Source organism: Notamacropus eugenii, chromosome 2 (assembly GCF_028372415.1).
Source record: "Notamacropus eugenii isolate mMacEug1 chromosome 2, mMacEug1.pri_v2, whole genome shotgun sequence".
Classification (NCBI taxonomy): Eukaryota; Metazoa; Chordata; class Mammalia; order Diprotodontia; family Macropodidae; genus Notamacropus; species Notamacropus eugenii.
In genome coordinates this window covers 416,735,099-416,751,123 of record NC_092873.1, presented here as the reverse complement: position 1 = coordinate 416,751,123, position 16,025 = coordinate 416,735,099, and the positions used below count along the sequence as shown (strand labels likewise).

The window sequence follows — 16,025 nt, the reverse complement described above, 5'->3', positions numbered from 1 at the left end:
TAAAGCCTTCTAGATTATCTTCTACCTGATATATATCCTATATCTTTTATACTAATTTACATGTTGTCTTCCCATTAGAATTTAAAGCTCCTTGAGAGCAGGTACTTTTTTTTAACCTTTCCTGGTGTCCCTAGCATTTAGCACAGTGCCTACTGAATAGTAAGAACTTAATAAATATATGTTGATTCTATGAGCCCCAACTTCCTCATCTGTAAAATGGTAATATTTTTATTACCTGCCTGATTATTGTACCTCTTAAAGTACCACATAACATGAGCTAGTGTCATAGTAATAATGACATGAAAACTCCTAAATAAATACTACTAAAGTAATTTTTAAAAATTCAAATACTAATGCTTACCAATACTTGCATGATCAATTATGGTGTCAATATCCTGTAGACCCCATTTCTTATAAGCTAAAGGTGGTGGCTGTATGTTTTCATTACCTGATGCTGCAGCTGTAGAATTAAGAATTACGGACATTAGGAGGTTGCTTTTATTTCCTTCCCAAATTGCTAAAATTCAACTACAATTTTTTACTATGAAAAACTAAAATGACATCAGTCGATGTGTTTTTAAAATTTTCAACTGTAGCAAGGAAGTAAAAATACAACTGTTAATTAGTTTGTTCGCTTCAATGAAGAATATATATAGAACATTAAAAACAGAACTTAAGTAGTAATAGCAGATCATAATGGGATTTAATGCACTCAGGAAAGTGTTATACATAGAATAGAAACTCAAACACAATTAACTATTGTCCATCTATTAGGTTAGATATTAATAGCCGTGCTAGAACAAGTGAATGGCAATGGAAACTCTATTATGAATAATTCCATCTAAATAGAGCACAATGGTAGGTAAAGAAAGAGTAACATTCAATGTTATGAGTTGCCAACTTAGATTATGAAATTCCTGCCCAATTGCCTCCTCCTACATACTTCACTGCTAGTGCCTCCCCTCTATTATCTCCCATCTATTCTGACTATATCTTGTAGGTACACAGTTATTTAGTTTTGTCTCACACAACACCTGGCACATAGTAAGTATTTACTAAATGTCTGCTGACTTGACTGTATCAGCTAACCAATAGGTCAGATATTAGAACACAGCTAAATTTTCATTAAGTTCCCTCTATAAAGTTAAAAGAAAAACAAAACTCAATTTTAAAAGCACAGTGTCTAAAGGTCAAGAAAATAGATTTATTTTCCCATATCATCAATTGAACATGACCCACAATACAGATAAACAACTGGATTTATAGTCAGTGCAATTCAGAATTAATAAGAGATAATGAACAACTATATTTCTTTCACATCAGAAAAGTGTAGTTTCACAAAATAAAACACAATATATAAAAATCTTGATATTTCAAGCAGCAAGGGTATCTATCAATATCAAATAAAAACATGATAGTATAATTTCTAGAAGCTCGCCTATACATAATTCCAACTAAAGACAAATATTTTGATTTTATTGCTAAAAAAAGAGTAATGTTCTAAAATACATGTATTAATTTAATGTGACTTTTATTATAAGATTTATCATAAAACATAATTGAAATCAAGGGAGAGAAGTGTGTGTTAATTTTACATGCTGAAATATTTTTGTGAAAAATACCATAATCTCCTGAAATTCAGGGTCCAGAAAAGAAAAAGCAACAACAGCTACTAAAATGTTTCCTAATGCAGAAATCTTTGAATTCCTTTTCATTATACTAAAAATAAGTGTGATAAAATTAAAACTATTAACACTGACAGGAAGTTATGCAGTTTATTATCAGAATTTTACCTTTTGCTACCTGATTTCGACAAGCACGAAGGGACTGAAAAAGGCTGAAACCATCAATAGTCACAATTGCAGCTGGATACAAGATACTCAACTCTTCATTCTTTTTAACGAACAAGGAAAAAAAAATCAATTTTCAACACTGCCATGTCAGATATATTTGTTCATTGTATCTAAATGTCTTGAATAATCTAGGAAAACAAAAACCATGGCTGACCAATTAGTTCTTGGGTTCAAAACCAAAAAATACCAGGAAGAACAAATGGAAAATTTTCCTGAAGATCTTTGGCCAATGCTTTAACATTCTAGACAAACATGAGCTTTAGTATTTATGATGAATCATGGCCTTAGACTAGACAGGTTTTTTTTAAATCTTTGTTTATATTTATTTTAATCAAAATGTGGAAAACTGAAGGTAGTACATATAAAAAAACCAAAATGTTAGTCGAGTTGACAGTGATACAGAGAAAGTTAAATATTATACCAGTTACAGTTACATATGTAAAGGGTTATTGAGGGTTAACTTCTGCCAGTGTTTTACAACTCATGGTCTATAATCATTTCTTCATTTCCTTAACATCCATTTACTCCCAAATCTATGAGAGTCATATTATTATCACTAATGAAATTATTCTTTCAAAATAATCAAAAATAATTTCCTTAACCGTAAGTACAATGGGTTTTTCTTTATCTTCATTCTCCCTAAGTCTAAATTTCCTTACCTAGAGTGACTGATACTGGACAAGATAGCCTCAAAGGTCCTTTCTAAATTTATATTTATGATTTTAATATTATCCTTGTCCACATATTTGGCACTACACCTTCCTACTTTCCACAAACACTTGTCTTCAATCTGATTCTCTTCCAACCTGTATCTCCATTTGTTTCCTTCTTGGCTCCTCTTCCTTTATGGCCAGTGTTACTTTATTTTAAGTACTCAGGCCTCTGCTTTTCTATCTCTATTTTTTAATCTCGTAAAGAGTTCATCTATTCTTATGACTTCTCCTATTGAACTCTAAACTTCTAGATCTTTATTCTCCCTTCTCACCTGAATTCCAATCTTCAAATGACATGACCCCTTTCAAATGTTGCCATCAACTTCAAATTCAATAATCTAAAACAGAACTATTTTCTTTCCCTAAACTAACTCCTTCCAAACTTTTCTGACAACAAAACTAATATTTCACTTCCTAAATCCAGGTGTTCACCATGTTCTATTATTTCTTTCTTTAAAATGTCTCTTGCTGCAACCATAGTATGTAAGACATGTAGAACACACTTCAGAGCTCCTCTACCATCCCTATTTTACAAATGACAAAGCTTGCCCAAGGTCACTCAAATAGTGGCAGAGGAGCATTCCCCAACCATTAGTGCTACCACAAGTCCAGTTTCTCATCAACTCATCCTTGTATGAAACACTTAACTGCTATCCCAGATTCAGTCTCTCATCAATTTACTCTACACATAACTGTTACATTAACCTGATCTTCCCATTACATGAATTTCAATATGTCACTCTTCTTTTTGGAATCTTTTAAATGATCCCTGCTGACTAAACTTCTCTACTTGACTTTCTAGGCCACCACAATAACCTGGTATCTTCAATTTTATTTCCCACTTCTGTGTGTGTGTGTACATACATGCATATATATACATATATGTGTGTGTATACATACACACACATATACACACTAACACCTAAATTTATATGGGTCTAACACACACACACACACACACACACACACACACACACACACACACACACACACACACCTCTTCTACACTACTCAAAATTGTTCCTTTCCTTACCAAGAACATAACATGATCCATGTTTTCCTTGATGTTGCTTCCTTAACTGAAATAACTTGTTCTGTTTCTATCCAAATTTTTTTCTAGACTTAGCAATTAATAATATACTATTTTATACTGTTGACTAGCTTTCATATTACATATATGTGTATATATATATAAAACTTTCACTATATATATGTATATGTTTTTCTTTTCTCTCCAACTATGTTGCAATTTTCTTAATAATAAGATACAGTCTTTCATTCTTCTTGAATTCTCCATAGCACTTTTACACAATGGTGAGCACACATATAAAGCATTTAAAAAGCATCAAATAATATAAGCCTCAAATAAGTATACACAGGCTAAAACTGCAATCAAAGCGGTTTTAAATTGCTACAACCTAATATAAACACACACACACACATACACACACACACTTTACCCTAACAGTGATGAAATAATGTTACTATCTAACCAAGATAAGATGTGAAATATATGTCTCTGGAGAGTCCTACAAACTGAATAGTAAACAATCTATATTTTATTAGTTGATGATTTACCTTCAGACAGAGAACTGAACTTGACATAATGAGGTATTTTCTATATTCTGCAAACTTTGGATATTTGGTACAAAAATGTTTATTTTTGTGCAGTTTATCTTCCAAAAACATTACAAATATCAGTTATAACAAATAATTACATATCTTAATAGATGACTCAACAATCACTTTATAAATGAGATGACAGTATTGTGTAATATGGTATTAATGATAATATTGGAAATTTCTTTCCTTTTTCTAAGGATAATTTTACTTGACAACTACTGCCACAAAAGAAAACAGAGAAAAATGTAAAGGTAATAGCATAATTATGTTCCATATTTAAAACTACTTCTTTCCTTGGGAAATCAAAAATTTATTAAACATTACAAACAGTAAAAAGCTGAGGATCCCTAAAAATTACACTCTAAAATAGAAGAAAATATGTAATATTTCATTAAACAAAGAAAAGCAAGCCTGAAATTTTCAGCATTTAACTGTGAAGATATTGTAGTTCTAGTTCAAAATAGCTTTGCCAACTATTGGAAACTTCTAAATTTTGTTCCTGAAAAAGAATAAGGAATTTTTCCAGACTAATGTCATTATTGTTTTTGTTTGGTTGGTTTTGATTATTTTGGTTTTGGCTGTTTTTTTTATCTGCTAACCTGCTCTGTAACTCCAGGATGCCTTGGGATTTCATAAGTCCTGCATTTTAGCTGTAGTACAGGGTCTTCATTCAAAAGTTGTGCAAGCAACAATACACCATTCTAGAAGGAAATTATAATGGATATATTTAATCTCATTTTTAAAATAATCCATGCTTACAGATAAAAAGCACCTCATTTTCCTATAAGATTTCACAACTCTTATTCCTCCTCTCTCCCCGCATCCACCCTTTCTCCCACTGAATTACAGTAGAGGTCCCCAAACTTATTTGGCCTATAGCCCCCTTTTCAAAAAAATTACTCAGAGACCCCTTGGAAATCTTACAAACTAGGAAAGAAGTCTCAAATTAAGTGTACAATTGCACCCGAGGTTACTACCTCTCCCCCTCCCCATTGTTGCAGTGCCCTTCATGGTGCAGTATCGCCCACTTTGGGAACCACTGAATTAGAGCCGCAATGCAGAAATTCTTAATTTTTGTCTTTTGTTCTTCCTCCATCACCTTTTAATGCTCATTTGTCCCAATAGCTACCTAAAATCTCCATGTTTTCTGGTCAAATGGTTAGGGTACTTACTAGTTAACAAAAATATTTAAGATAATCAACTTGGTAGGTTCTCTAGGAGAGTCAAAGTAATGTTGCAAACAAATAACTCACCTCAGTATAGAATCGAACATAACCAGAAGTAAAGCCCACCACGATGCAGGTCCAGTCAGGGCGCCCAGTAGAACTTCTGTTGCAACCAAAATGCCACAAAAATTAAGTATCCTATAAACTAGGATAGAGACAAATGTATTTTTTGCTTGTTCTTACCTCTTTTGACTCGCCAATGGAATACACAAGGCACTACTTACACATTCCCTAAAAACAAAATTATATTTTATGAAAAATGAAGATCTAATTTGTTCCTTCAAATAAACAATTCATAGTAGTAGTAGTGACAGCAGTGATGGTAGCCAGGATTTTTAGAGCATGGTAAGGTTTGCAAATTGCTTTACATACTTTGATAAAGGGTTAAAAAGAGGGATGGTGATGGAAAGGATCAGTCATATACACAGGTCTCAAGTAGTAGTAATAATGAGTTACATAAAACGGTGAAATATTCAAATACATACTATTCAAAGTTATAATTATGTGAATGACATATGGCAATTGTTTCCAGTCCAATGGAAATTTAAATAATGCAACCACTTCATGAGATCCATTATTTGCACTAACTGGGACCTGGTTACACACACAGACACACATTTTGATTCACTACCTTTTTTTTTTTCTGTATCTAATCCAATCCCACAGATATTATCAATTTGTAGAAAAATAAGAAAAACCTGACTTCTAAAACCTACCAGGTTCTCCTACTATCCTAGAACTATAAAGGAAGTATACGAATTTCCAAAAGAGACTTTCCTCATTTTCCAAAAAGCTGAGGTTCTACCAGGTAATCCAGGGTGATAAACCATCAAATTCCAAAAAGCATCTACTCACTTATCCTCCTTCACCCAACTCCGATCTAACTTCTTCAATAAATTCATACTCATGACTAAGTCACATAAACATCAAGAACATTCTTGCCCACTGCTAGCACAAAAGAAAAAAAATTCAAAAGACTCACTGAAATACTCTATTTTGGAGATAAATTAAATGTCTTTATTCAAAGTATCTGATTTGAAAACAAATTTGTGTTTCTTGTGATACCTGAACTAAAAGTCTCCAGGATTACCTTATTAATTCCCAAGAGGAAGCTTTGAGGCATGGTAAAGTTAATTAACATCAAGTTCTTGACCTCCTGTGCTACTAGCAGTATACTTTGATACAGTGGATAGAGCACTGGGTTTGAAGGAAGAACTGAGTTCTAATCTGGTATGAGACACTTAATAGCTGTTTGATCCTGAGCAAGTCACATAATTGCTTGCTTCATTTTCTCAACTGTAAAATGGGGATAATAACATTTACCTCCAGGGTTGTTCTGAGGATCAAATGAGCTAATATTTGTAAAGTACTTAGTACAGTGTCTAACACATGGTAGATGCTTAGAAATGCCTGATTCCTTCCTTCTTTCCTTCCTCTCTCCTTCCCTCCCTTCCAAGCTAGAGATCAGTTCAGAATTTCTCACTCTAGGAGAAATCTATTTACTATATTAAGTTACCTCTACAACTCTGAAGCATTTGGAATTTTAGAAATAAATGACACTAAATTTTTCTTCAGGTATTACCCTTAATCAAGCCTAGAGGGTGTTAATAATTTCTTGAATTCCTGCATGACTATTAGACTGTAAAAGGGATCTTTCATAATTCCTTCAAAACTTTCAGGTCTATTCCAAAAGGGATCAAATTTTCTTCTTTATCACAATTTTCTAATGAGGCAATATTAATGAATAATAAATATTCCAAGAAAGTTATACTTCAGTTTCAAGGAGTTTCTGTAGTTGTATTAATGGGTACTTTTTTACCTTTATTATATTTTTTTGTAGATCAAACCAACAGTTTCACATTTATTACATATTTCTTTATGTAAGAGATTGCTACTTAGTACTTACCCTTCTTCAACATTTAGAGAACCACTCCAACCAACAGTATATTGCATTTCTTCCTTTCCTTTGTCACTATATTTCCATTTTGCTGAAAAATTAAGATAGCAATCTACATAAGAACTCACAAAACCTCATGCATGTTAAAATATTAAAAAAAATGTTTGCTCTTCAAAATATTTTTACAAATAATGCATTGGTCCTTTGAAGCTTCTTCCATAGGATATATTTTCTAATCTACTGCCTTGTATTTACTAAAACGTCAGAAGTAATATTTCCAGAATGTAAATAATAAACTAGTACTACTTTTTATTTTAAATACTAAGAGTATTGTGCCAGGTTTTGGTTTTATTTATTTTTTGGAAGCATTTGCCCTGAAAATAGATTGCAACATTTAGCTGTTCTTCAGTACCATCTCATCCTATATACTTGCTCAGTCAACACATGTTTATTGAACATTTGTGCCAGAGGTCCTAGAGGGAATATAAAGAAATAGGAAGCATAATTCCGGCCCTTAAAGAGTTACAATATAGCTCAGAAGATTAAAAGGCACACAGGGTTACATGCCAAATTCATGGAAAACAGGTACTTCTAGAAGAGTTCAGAAGAAGATGAGATCATTATGCGATGATGTCAAGCCTTCAAGAAGAAAGTGTGAATAAATGCACAAAGGAGATTTTGGTATCCTGGATAGAGAAATGAATAAGGATCTAGGGCATGGCCAGGGCATCTAGTTTAAGATGTAAGATTTATCAGACAAAACCCAGATTAGGAAAGAATTAGTAAAGATTAGGAAGTTGGTATCAAGAGTCGTCAAAAACAAAAAGATAAAATTCAAAGCAGAGATAAGGGATCAAGAGGTTCCAACTTGGTATTTAAGTTGAGATTTTTAATTTGTTCTTTCTCTAATTTTTTAATTGCATGCCCAATTCATCGATCTGTTCTTTCTCTATTTTATTAATAAAAGTGTTTAGAGACATAAATTTTCCCTTAAGTACTGCTTTGGTTGCATTTCACAAATTTTAGAATGTTGTCTCATTGGTGTCATTCTATTTAATGAAATAACTAATTGTTTCTATGATTTGTTCTTTGACCCGCTCATTCTTTAGGATTATTTAGTGTGAGATTAATTTTTACTCTATGTTTATTGTCTTTTACTAAATGTTATTTTTATTGCATTATGGTCTGAAAAGGATGCATTTAATATTTCTGCTTTCCTGTATTTGTCTGTGAGGCTTTTATTACCTAATACAGAGGTTCCCAAACTTATCTGGTCTATTGCCCCCTTTGTTAAAAAAAAAATTACTCAGTACACCCCCCTGGAAATCTACTTTCTTTAACCTTTTAATGGTTTTTTTGAAACTTGCATCATTTCCAAAAAATGTAACATATTTTTTAAAAAAACATATATCTTAAATTTAATAAATTGTTGTAAAAGTGTGGTTTTGCTCCTGCATTGAAATTTTGATGATGCAATATTATGTGATGTAACAGTATAGTATCATATTGTAAACAAGTCATTACATGCATGCTGGACTTCCTGACAATGCATGACATGCTCACTTGCCAATACTTGCTTGATAAGGCCTGTCAGCAGACGACCACTGATCTGTTAAAACTTGGATTTTTTGTGTTTATTTGGAAAATAATGTAATCACTACAACTTGTACTAATGGTTTTTCAAAATTTTCTTATTCTCTCTACTTTTCTTATGCCCCATTACTTTTATTCAACAACCTCAACTGTACCTGAGACTACTACTGCCTCCCTGAAACATTCCAGTGTGCTCCAGGGGGTAGTATCACCCACTCTGGGAACCTCTGCATCAATTTTCATGAAGGTGCCATGAATGGTCGGGAAAAAGGTTTACTCCTTTCTATTTCCATTCAGTTTTCTCCAGAAATCTATCATATCTAACTCTTCTAAAATTTTGTTCATCTCCTTAATTTCCTATTTATTTTATGGTTAGATTTACCCAGTTCTGAGAGAGGAAAGTTGAGGTCCTTCACTTGTGTTGTTTAATTGTTTATTTCCTCCTGTAATTCATTTAATTTTTCCTTTAAAGATTTAGATACTATGCCATTTGTGTGTGTGTATATGTGTGTGCACACATGCATGTATATTTAGTACTGATATTACTTCAATGTCTATGGTTCCTTTTAGCGAAATGTAGTTTCCTTGCTTATCTCTTTTAATTAGAGCTATTTTTGTGACTGCTACCCTTGTATTTTATTTTTTAACCTTGGTTGAAGCATAATAGATATTACTCCAGATCCTTATTTTTACTTTGTCTCTGTTTCAAGCATGCTTCTTGTAAACAACATATTGCTAGATTCTGGTTCCTAATCTATTCTTCTACCCACTTCAGTTTTACACACATTCATCTCAATAATATTCACAGTTCTGATTAGCAGCTACATATTTCCCTCCATCCTATTTTTTCCATTCATCATTCTCTTACTCTCTTTTTATCCTGTCCCACCTCAAAAGTCTGTTTTACTTCTGACCACTGCCTTCTTTTATTTCCCTTCCCTTCTACCAGCACTACCCCCCTTCTCTTAACTCCTTCCTCTCCTATTTCCTTCTTAGATAAATTACATTTCTATACTTGAGTGTGCATATTAGTCCCTCTTGGAACCAATTCCAATGACACTGAGTTTCAAATGTTGCCTGCCACCCCTACCATTTTCTCCTTCGCTATAAAAATCCTTCCTGGTGAGCCTCTTTTATGTGAAATAATTTCTCCCATTCTTCCTCTGCCTTACCCTTTCTCATGCCTTCATTTTTTTCTTGAGATCATCCCATCATATTCCACTAACACCCAAAGCTTCTGCCTATATATATACTCCTAACCACTCTAATAATGAGAAAATTCTTAGGAGTTACAAGTATCATCTTTACAAGTATCATCTTCCCATAGAGGAATGTAAATAGTTTAACCTTAATGAATCCCTTAGGCTTTGTCTTTCCTGTTTACCTTTATATGCTTTGCTTGAGTCTTACATTTGAATGTCAAGCTTTTTATTCAGCTCTTGTCTTTTCATCAAAAATGTTCAAAAGTCCTCCATTTCATTAAATACACATTTTTTTCTTGTGAAAAATTACACTCCATTTTACTGTGTAGATGATTCTTTGTTGTAATCCTGGATCCTCTGCCTTCCAGAATATCATATTCCTAGTCCTTTGCTCCTTGTAATGTGGAAGCTGTAACATCTTGTGATCCTAACTGTGGTTCTAAAATATTTGAATTGTTTCTTTCTGGCTGCTTGAAATATTTTCTCTTCGACCTGGGAATTTAGGAATTTGATTGTAATATTCCTGGGAGTTCTCATTTTGGGACATCTTTCAGGAGGTAATTAGCGTATTCTTTCCATTTCTATTTTACCTTCTGGATCTAAGCTATCAGAGCAGTTTTCCTTGACAATTTCTTGAAATATGATGTCTAGGGTCATCTTCTTCTTCTTTTTTTTATCATGACTTTCAGATAGTCCAACAATTCTTAAACTGTCTCCCTTTGTTCTACTTTCCAGGTCAGTTGTTTTTTCAATGAGATACTTCACACTATTATGTTTTCCTTCTTTTGACTATTTTATTGTTTCGATGTCTCATGGAGTCATTAGCTTCCACTTGCCCAATTTTAATTTTTAAGGAATTATTTTCTTTAGTGAATTTTTGTACATCATTTCCCATGTAGCCAATTTTGCTTTTCAAAGAGCTATTTTCTTCAATGGATTTTTGTGTCAAGGGATTTTGTGGCATCGTTAGGCCAATTCTGTTGTCCCCACTAGTACTTTTATCTCATTAATTCTCCCAGAAATTTTTTGGGGATTGGGTACAATTAGCATTTTTCTTTTTGCTTATAGCTGTTTTGATATCAATGTCTTCTGAGTTTCTATACTGATCTTCCCTGTCACCACAGTGTAGCTTTTTATGTTCGGGGGTTTTTTTGTTGTTGTTGTTTACTCTTTTTTCTAGCATATTTCCTGACTTTTAAATTTATGATCTTCATGTCACCATAGTGTAGCTTTTCATGTTCAGGTTCTTTTTTGCTGTTGTGTGTTCTTTTTTCTAGTCTATTTCTTGACTTTTAAATTTATGTTAAAGTTGCCCTCTGCTTCCAAGGTTCAGGGAGCACTGTCTTGAGCTTCAGGAGTTTCCTGCTGCTGTTGTTAGAACTTGTTCTGGGTGTCTGTGAGTTTTCAGGACTTCCAACATAGTGTGATCCAGGGAGAGGCATGGTCACTGCCCTCCTGGACAGTGCTCTGGTCCTTACCAAGCATAAATGTATTGTATAGGTTGTCTATCCAATTGCATGTCCCAAAGGTAATAGTGCATTCTTCATCTCTTTAGTATTTTCTATGTTGCTTGTCAGGTCAAACTCATGAGAAGATACATATATCTCTTCCAGGGAGCTTTATAATGTTTTATAATTGGTATGATGTCATCTGTAAACAGGAGTATTTTACCAATAACATATTTATGTAACATTTCAATATACAGAGCAATTTCTAAGTCTGGAAATTCCTAATTAGCTAATATTCTTATGTTAGTACCATGTGTCCCCTAAAACTTTAGACCCAGTGCACTCTGAAGCCCATGAATTGACTAACAATTGGTCCCTGCCCAACTTTCACCCAGTGGCTATTTTTGGACCTTCCTGGCTTAGAGTAAATGACAATAGGAACAGTTTCTCTTCAAAACAACAACTCTGAGGTTCTTGTCCCTCCCAATGTAATTTATCTATTTTTTTTCCTTTTCTGTTAAAAGGGCTATCCCCCTCACTACTTTTTAAAGAGGTCTATTCACTGAATGGGCATTACCTCACTTTAACTGAGTACCTGAAAAGTCCTTAGCCTAAAAGGCCAAGGTCTCCCACTGCATCCTGGGCCATCTCCAGTCATCCTGATGAATATCTGGTCACTGGATCCAGATGGCTCAGGAGCAAAAAGTGAGGCAAGTGACCTTGCACAGCCCTCCCTCATGCAAAACAAAGTACAAGTCATATCATCATTACTCTGATGTCATGGTCCTCTTTGAAAATGAAGGACAAACATAACAACTACATAATTTTTAATGAATTAAAATAATTATGACCTCTAAATTAACTATATATCAAGGGACTAACACAAATTCATTCTTTTCTACAATGCTTTCTTCAAGATGAAGTGATTAATAATAATTCATATTTATAGGTATATAGTGTATGCTTTGCACATACTCTCCCAGCTCCTATGTCTAAGTAGCAGGCTGGGCTCCCAGTAGTCAGCAGTGTCTTCTCATTTCAGGGTTCTAGGGGACCATCCTTGAAAGCCATTGAATAAAATGGAAAGATGCCTCACAAGGAGTGTGTTGGTATTTGCTGAGGATATTAAATCATGTTCTGCTGATCTTTTTAAAAATATTAAACCATACAAAAATGTGCATACCCTTTGACCCAGCAATACTGCTTCTAGTGCTGTATCCCAAGAGATCACAAAAATGGGGAAAGGTCTCAAATGCACAAAAATATTTATAGCAACTCTTTTTGTGATGGCCAAGAACTGGAAATTGAGGGAATGTCCATTAACTGGAAAATGGCTGAACAAGTTGTGGCATATGAACATAATGGAATACTACTGTACTATAAGAAATGATGAACAAGAAGACTTCAGAGAGACCTGGAAGGTCTTATATGAACTGATGCTGAGTGAAACCAGGAGATCACTGTACATAGTATCAACCACAGTGTGCAAGGACTGTTTCTGATAGATTTAGCCCTTCACAGCAATGGAAGGACCTAACACTTTCCCAAAGGACTCTTGAGGCAAAATGCCATCCACATCCAGAGAAAGAACTATAGAATTGCAACACAGAATGAAGAAGCAGAATGTTTTCTCTTGTGTTATGTTTTGTTTTGGTCTGTTTTTTCTCATGGTTTCCCCCATGCATTTAAATTCCTCTCTGCAACATGACTAATGTGAAAATGTGCTTAACACGAATGTATGTACAGAAACCATATAAGATTGCATGCTCTCTCAGGGAGGGAAGAGGAAGGGGAAGAAAATCTAAGACTTGTGAAGTGATTATAGAAAACTGAAAACAAATTAATAAAAAAAATTTAAAAAAAGAAATGATGAACAGTCAGACTTCAGAAAAACTTGGAAAGACTTATGTAAACTGATGCTGAGTGAAATGAGCAGAACCAGGAGAACATTATACACAGTAACAGCCACAGTGTTTGAGGACTGTTTCTAATAGACTAAGCCCTTCAAAGCAACGCAAAGACCTAAAACATTCCCAAAGGACTCTTGAGGCAAAATGCCATCCACATTCAGAGAAAGAATTATGGAATCAGAACACAGAATGAAGCACTCTTTTCTCTTGTGTTAGGTTTTTTTTCCTCATAGTTTCTCCCATTCATTTTAATTCTTCTATGCAGCATGACTAATGCAAAAATGTGTTTAATAAGAATATATGTGTAGAACCCATGTAACACTGTATGCCATCTCGGGGCGGGGGGAGAAAATTTAAGACTTATAGAAGTTATTGTTGAAAACTGAAAACAAGTTAATTAAATTTTCTAAAAAATATCAAGCCATGTTGGAAATTGGAGACTTAAGACATCTGGCTGGAAGAGGGAGCAGTTAGCTAAGTCTTTGGAAGGGAATCATTTGGAGCAAAGAGAGTACAGTCTCCTCTGCTTCTAAGGAAAACTTTATCAGTACTCTACAAAGGGGAGAGGAGTTCCAACACTAAGAAATGTCAGTTACTCCTTTGCAACATTTTAACTAAGAACTCTCTTTTTTCTAGACTCCATAATGGTGGGAAAGTATGTATGTGGGGGTGGGGAGAGGGGAGAGAAATTATTTTATATGTTAGTAAATATTCCTTTACTGAAAGCTAATTAAGTCTGATCAGCTAACTGATATAAAATAATAATGCTAGGGGCTCCTGAACTACAGAATTACAAAAATCATCCCCTTAGGATTCCCTGGAAACATGAGGGAAGATGTAGCAGCTGCCTTCTAAGGACCCAACTTGCCAGTATGAATGGCAGGTTGGGTTAGGAGTCCCAGAATATATACTGTTGTTAACTTTTAATACTAAAGATGATGATGATGATAGGACACACCACACAATAAGGTTTACACACAGCTTTTTTCACAACAACTTTGTGAGACAGGTAGTACAACAATTATTATTCCCATATTATAAGATAAGGAAACAGAATTTAAGTGACTTGCCCAGGGTCACAAAGCTAATAACTGTCAGAGAGCTGGATCTGAATTTTAGGTCTCCTGACTCCAAATCCAATGCTCTTTCCATCCACGTTATCAAAATGTCTCTGCAGTGATTACTGCCACAAAACTTACTCACTATACAATCTATCACTTATGTATGTGGATGGGCACCCTACACTTGTTTTCTTGAGTTTCCCTGTTTTCCAGAGATGAAGTCTGTCCTCTGTGCCTCTCCAAACTAATGTAACAGTGATCTTTTGTGACAGCTCTATTAAATTTTCAGTGCCCTTGGAAGTTGAATCAACTACAAACCTGGCTCCAGTCAGACTGATAAACTGTTTGTGCAGCTGGGACCCTTTCAGATAAGCAGAACATCCATGGTCTGATATTCCTAAACCCTCCTACTCCCCCTCACTCCCTCTCCTCTACTGGTCCCTTGTTCCTCCCATGCCACTTCCGGAAGTGGCCTTCACTCCTCCCATAAAACCTCCCCTTTTTGCTGCACCCTATAAATAGCAGTGCTCTGTCTGCATTACGGGCTTCTTGGTTTAAGGAGTTCCCAGTGCATGTGCCTTTCTCTTGTAATCAATCAAGTTACTATCCATGTCTTGTGGAATCATGACTTTTGGTTAACATGTATTGTGTGTGTGTGTACAACCCTATTTCAGATAGTAAGATTTATCTGATGCTAACTCCCTCCATGCCTTCCCCTATATTTGTATATTCTTTTGCAAAAATATTAAATCCTTTCTCCCTTCTTCCTCCTTTCCATACTAGTATATGGAAAGCAGCTAGGTGGTGCAGTGGATAAAGCACCAGTGTAGGAGTCAGGAGGACCTGAGTTCAAATCTCACCTCAGACACTTGACACTTACTAGCTATGTGACCTTGGCCAAGTCACTTAACCCCAACTGCCTCATCCTGGGTCATCTCCAGTCATCCTGATGAATATCTGGTCACTGGATTCAGATGGCTCTGGAGGAGAAGTGAGGCTGGTAACCTGCACAGCCCTTCCTCACTCAAACCAAAGTCAAGTGGAAGTCATGTCATTATTTCTCTGATGGCAAGGTCTTCTTCGGCAATGAAGGATGAACACACTAGTGTATTCCTTTTATTCTCTCTTCTCTTTCTCCTAGTAAAACCCTCAGAACAAAGCCAATCAATTCACCCCATCTGGGACCTCTGGTTTCTTTTTTTTTCTCTTGTTTTTAATTCTCTCTGTATTCTCTGAAGACAGTAAGGTTCTAAAGGGAACTCTTTATTATTACAGTCTAATATATGATAGCATTGGAACATCATACAGCTCCTTCCAAGTGCTTAAATAAATCTACCTTTCTAGGTTTCTCTTGACTCTTCTATTTTTATTTCAAAGTTTCTACTTAGCTCTGGTCTTTTCATCAGAAATGCTTGAAAGTCCTCTAACTCCTACTGAAGGTCCATTTCTTCCCCCTGCAAGATTTTTTGTTCAACTTTTTGAAGTTAAGTTATTCTTGT

The 16,025-nt window shown here is 34.6% G+C and overlaps 1 protein-coding gene across 1 annotated transcript in view; it reads right to left on the bottom strand.

Annotated features, from left to right (window-relative positions):
- The window catches only part of RAB3GAP2 (RAB3 GTPase activating non-catalytic protein subunit 2), a 107,581-nt gene that overhangs the window by 64,273 nt on the left and 27,283 nt on the right, over positions 1-16,025 (bottom strand). Inside the window, exons 4-9 of the mRNA XM_072647801.1 lie at positions 7,322-7,403; positions 5,599-5,646; positions 5,443-5,518; positions 4,789-4,890; positions 1,794-1,893; positions 362-460 (exon numbers count right to left, since the gene is read on the bottom strand). Of these exons, the coding sequence (XP_072503902.1) occupies positions 362-460; positions 1,794-1,893; positions 4,789-4,890; positions 5,443-5,518; positions 5,599-5,646; positions 7,322-7,403 (507 nt within the window). The remainder of the gene's footprint in view (positions 1-361; positions 461-1,793; positions 1,894-4,788; positions 4,891-5,442; positions 5,519-5,598; positions 5,647-7,321; positions 7,404-16,025) is intronic.